General features: G+C 51.5%; 1 protein-coding gene across 1 annotated transcript; it reads right to left on the reverse strand.

The window, feature by feature from the left end:
- Positions 1-267: 267 nt before the first annotated feature.
- On the reverse strand, positions 268-3,470 carry FEZF1 (FEZ family zinc finger 1). Its single transcript, XM_071733752.1, has 4 exons — positions 2,189-3,470; positions 1,878-2,012; positions 1,438-1,570; positions 268-799 (listed from the first exon to the last, which is right to left on the reverse strand). Exons 1-4 carry the CDS (start codon positions 2,984-2,986, stop codon positions 495-497), a joined length of 1,371 nt encoding a protein of 456 aa, XP_071589853.1. The 5' UTR covers positions 2,987-3,470; the 3' UTR covers positions 268-494.
- Positions 3,471-4,969: the final 1,499 nt, after the last annotated feature.

Here is a 4,969-nt window from a genome sequence, read left to right on the forward strand (position 1 = left end):
ATTTTTTTTCTTATTTTTTCTTTTTTTCTCACGTGCAAGATTAAAATCGAAATTCAAATTCGTACATAGCGAACCAGCTCTGTCCATATAGATACGATATCGGGGGGAAAGGGAGAGGAGGAAATCAAGAAGGGGGACATAACCAGCAGGCAGCGGAGGCAGGGCAGGATCAGCACAATGGAACTATATATACATCGAAATAATTAAAGTGGTGCAGCGTTCCCGGCTCGGGTAATACAGATCCAAATAAATACAGCAGAAATCGACTTGGCGCTTTTTCGGTATTTTTGTGGGTTTTGTTTGTTTGTTTTTTAAACCATCTCTTCACCTGAGATGCAACGACAACAAAAAAGTAGTCCTTTGAAAAAATTAAAAATAAAATAATAATAAAAAAAAACCAATCAGTCCCACAAACGTTAGTGGAGATATAGAGCACAATACACAAAACTGCTTAATAGGTGCATGCAAAGAGGCGGGCGAGCGGCAGCCGTCCCTCAGGGCTGGAGCGGCGGCCGGCCCTGCAGCAGCGGCCCGGGCGGGGGAGGCTGATCGGGCCCCCCCAGCTCAGCGGGGGGGCGGGGCAGTCCCAGGGCGCTATCGTGCAGCTTGCGGACGTGCTTCTTGAGGTCAAAGTTCCTGCAGAAGCCTTTGCCACAGGTGGGGCAGGTGAAGGGCTTCTTGTCGTTGTGGGTGTGCATGTGGAAGGTCAGGTTGTACACCTGGTGGAAAGCCTTGTTGCAGATATTGCACTTGAACTGCTTCTCCCCACTGTGAGTCAGTTTGTGGTTTTTGTAATTGCCTGGGAACGATAAGGAAAAAAAAAAAAAAAAAAAAAAAAAAAAAAAAGGCAGAGGGGTCTGGGGTTCAGAACTAGACACTGCGAAGAGGAGAAAACATAAAAATAAAATTCCCCAAACCCTGTCCCTTCCTCAGAGCTCAGTTTTAGCTGAAAAGCACCACTGATCCCTGAGCAAACACCCGCCTTCTCCCCATCCTCCCCGCGGCTGTTCTTTTGACAGACGAGAAGGTCATTATCGAATAAACCAAAATCACTTCAATTGCAGAAATAAAAAAACCTGGCTTAGCCTTCCCAGCAACACGGGAAGAAAAAGTAGCCAAACTCCCGCACTCGGGAGGCAAAAAAGGCGACCAACTCGTTTGCCGAGCTTCTCTGGCTGCTGCTGCGTGCTGCAGTGCAGGGAAACCAGGCACTGCCCGCGCCCTCCCAAAAACGCCAACCCTGTCCCGCTCCGTGGGCCTTGCAGTAGGAAGTGTATCGGGACTAGCGATAGTTAAAATTAACCTAGATTTTCAGTAAGGGAAATTAAAACCAAAATCATCTTCTCCCCTCCCTGTGGCAAATTGTCCCAACGCTTGACCCAGGCTGGAGGAGGGCGGGAGGTCCCGGGAAAGGGAGAGGGAGATGGAGAGTGGTACCTTTCTGGTGAAATCCTTTGCCACAAAATTCACAGACAAAAGGTTTGTAGCCGGCGTGTATTCGCGTGTGTGTGTTCAAGGTCGAGCTCCGGTTAAAGGCTTTGCCGCACTGGTTGCATTTGTGCGGCTTTTCCTGCAGAGAAACAAATCCCAAGTCACGGCTCGTTGGTTTTGTGATCTGCGGGGTGTGTGTGGTGGTTTGCGGGGTCTGTGTGTGGTGATTTGCGGGGTCTGTGTGTGAGCTCGGGGCTCCCAGCGCGGGTCACCACCCGCGGTACCCACCGCCCTTTGGACTAACAAAATTCCCTCTCGGCTCCGGCTCAGCCACCCCCCGCATCACCCCCTGGCCTCGGAGCAGCCGGACCACACCAGGCTCCCCAAAAAACCGTGATCGGAGGGGTCTCGGGGAAGAAGGGAGGGAGGGAAGGCTGCAGGCTCACCTGGGTGTGGATGATCTTGTGCCGGCAGAGCGTGCTCGCCTGTCTGAAGCCCTTTCCACAAACTTTGCAAACAAAGGGTCTGGCTCCCGTGTGCACCGGCATATGGCGAGTTAAATTATAATGTGCGTTAAATACCTTTAGAGTTAAATCAAACAAACAAAGAACAAAAATAAAAATTGCTATTAGAAGGCGAGAGCGCCCAGGGAAACTGTCGTTTAAAAATAAAGCAAGCAAGCGATCAGCGACCCGACGGGAGGGGGTAGGAGGATGGGGAGGCAGGGACAAGGGAGGCGGGCTGCGGGTCTACTTGCCTTTCCACAAACTTCGCATGTGAAAACTTTGGGCTTGCTGCTCGGGGAGCCGCGGCTGAACTCCGAGGTCTTGTAGGCGATTTTTTCCGAGAGAATTTGAGCACTTTCTTTCATGTAGTGCTGCAACTGAGCCTGCGACAAGTCCTTGAAGGCAACCCCTGCCGGATACTTGTCCACTGCCGGCAGCACCAGCTTGTTCCGCTCCGCCAGGTAAGCCTTGGGCTGTGGGTGCAGGGGAGAGCTGAGGAAATAAGAAGCCATCGGGTGGATGTTGACACTGGAGGACGGGTGACAAGGGCTGTCGCCTCGGTTGAAATAGCACAGGGCTCCCATGGCGTGGAAGGAGGAGTGATTGACCACTCGGGGTCTTACCAGTTTGTACTGCTGCAAGGGCAGGGCATCGCGGGGGAAATCTCCTTTCAAGCTCAGGGCACAGTTCAAGAGATCGCCGCAGCTAAAAGAGGGCGAGGAAGAGGAGTCTAAATGAGCCTTCCTGGGTTCCGCTCCGGCTACCGCCGTTTTGGGCAGGGGGTCGTACGCCACCGGGACAAAGGGGATCATGCAGGGGATGGAGGAGTTGAGGTGCAGCGGGTGCTTGGGATCGCCTTTGGACACGGAGCCGTGGAGGAGCTGCGGGACAGGGATGGAGCGGGGCTCTGGCGTCCGCGCCATGATGCGCTCAATGGAGAAGGCGAGGGGCTTAGGCGTGCTGATCATGTTGCTCCTGGCAGACAGGCTTTCTCTAGCCGGAGGAGTCGCTAGGATTTTGGTCGCCGTGTGGTGGCCACTATTGTCCATGGCTGGATTGCATTTGTTCGCCCGGTTTGAGCCGCTTTGGTAGACGCCTCTTTTTTTTTTTTCTTTTTTTTTCCTTTTTTTTTTTTTTTTTTTTTTTTTTTTTCCTCTCCTCTCCCCTTTCTTTCTTTCACTCTCTCAGTCCCTTTTCTTGTCACTGATCTGCAAGGAGGGCTACCATCATCGCCGCCGCCACCATCACCACAGCCTCCGCCGGCGGAACCAGCCTTCTCAGTCCAGTGGACTCATGCCAGCCCATCACAGTTTACTTTGGCGCACCAATGACTCGGGACAATCGCTACTTATTTCTATCAATAGAAAGTGTTGTGTCAATAACGCAGCCAAGATCTCGCCAATCGTTAACTTCCAAGAGGAGAAGGTAAACTAGATAATTGCTCAATTCGCTTCCAACAGTCAACAGGAAAAGTTTCCCCCCCCCCCTTCAGTAAGCGGCTACTTTTCATTGGCGCCCGCGCCTCCCCCGCCCAGGGAAGGAGGTGTCTCTCCCCTCCTTCTTGCCTCACTACACTCTGCCTCTCTCTTTATTATTATTATTATTATTATTATTATTATTGTTATTATTATTATTATTATTATTGTTGTTGTTGTTGTTGTTATTATTATTATTATTATTATTGTTGTTGTTGCTGTTGTTGTTGTTGTTATTGTTATTTGCAATCTGCTTAACCAGGCTGTAGAGGCCAAGCAAATCCGAGATCAATTTTCTTGCTTGGCTTCAAGTGACATCATCTAAAATCATTGTCCAAGTGCTAAATAGGGATTTGAAACCTAATTCAAGGACTAGCGCCAGAGGTGCTGCAGAAGAAGCGGCTGGAGGGGAAGCTGTTTGTTTCCTTGCCACTTTCCAGCCCGAGCTTTCTTTGTGCGTGGGAGTATGTGTGTGTGTGTCTGAGGGAGGGAGATGGCTGCTTTGCTCCTGGGACTGCTTCTGGTCTTCCCACTGCTTTAAGAACAAGGTCAGGATGGCAGTGAGCTTTTTGGAAAACACAGTAAACAAACGAGAGGGGAACCTGGGACAAGAAGAAGGCAAGAGCAACACATGAGGATGCTGGAACTAACTAGGGCAGATCCAAGCAGTACTTGTGATCAAAAGGGTGAATCAAAACCTGGGGCTGAGGAATAGAAGGGAAAGGAGGTAGGAAGACGGAGTGCCTTTTAAATCTGAAGCACTATTTTGATGTGTATATATACAAAAGGTAAACTACATATACACGACGTATATCTTCTCTGTGCATAGATACATGTACAATACAAATACCAAAAAGTCAACATCGGCATAGATATTGAAAGAAATATACAACACACACGCTGTTTACTGGTATAAATCCATCTAAACAGATGCGCTCCCCCTGTATTTAAGGGAAGCTTGGTGCCCTGTTCTGGAGGGGTATCTCCACCGCCCCGGTAGTTTGCACTTACAGACGGGGGTCTGGGAGAGGAGAAGGGTCTGTATTCACCCTCTGTCGCAACACCGTCGGCTAGGGGTCAGAACAAGTTCCCGTTGCTCTCGCCAGCCTGAGGTTCACTTGGCTGATGAATGAGAGGCCACTCACTACCGAAATCCCCGGAAACAGCCCAGAGCCTCTCCGTTCTCCCCCGGCCCAGGAGCGGGCGGCCGGCGGGGCATTGCGGGGCTTCCCCCGGCAAGGGGGCCTATGGGGCGTCCTCCACACCCGCGCTGCCCTTCTCCGGGACTGGGGGAGGGAAGAAAGAGGTCCGGATCTGGCTAGAAGCCTCCAGCGAGGCAGGAAGGCCCAGCCCCACTGCTCGGGTGCCAATTGTGGAGCCTACAAAAACTGTGTCTCCCCTCTGCCCCTGGTCCGGGACAAACCGTTTGTGGGGAAGCGGGAGCACCAAGGAAGGGCTGCGGTCCCGGTGAGGGATGGAAGGAGGGATGGAGGGAAATATTCTTTCCCTCCGCGCTGTGAACGGGACGATGCCACCCTGGGTCAAGGAGGAGGGCAA

Source organism: Heliangelus exortis, chromosome 1 (genome assembly GCF_036169615.1).
Source record: "Heliangelus exortis chromosome 1, bHelExo1.hap1, whole genome shotgun sequence".
NCBI classification, from domain to species: Eukaryota; Metazoa; Chordata; class Aves; order Apodiformes; family Trochilidae; genus Heliangelus; species Heliangelus exortis.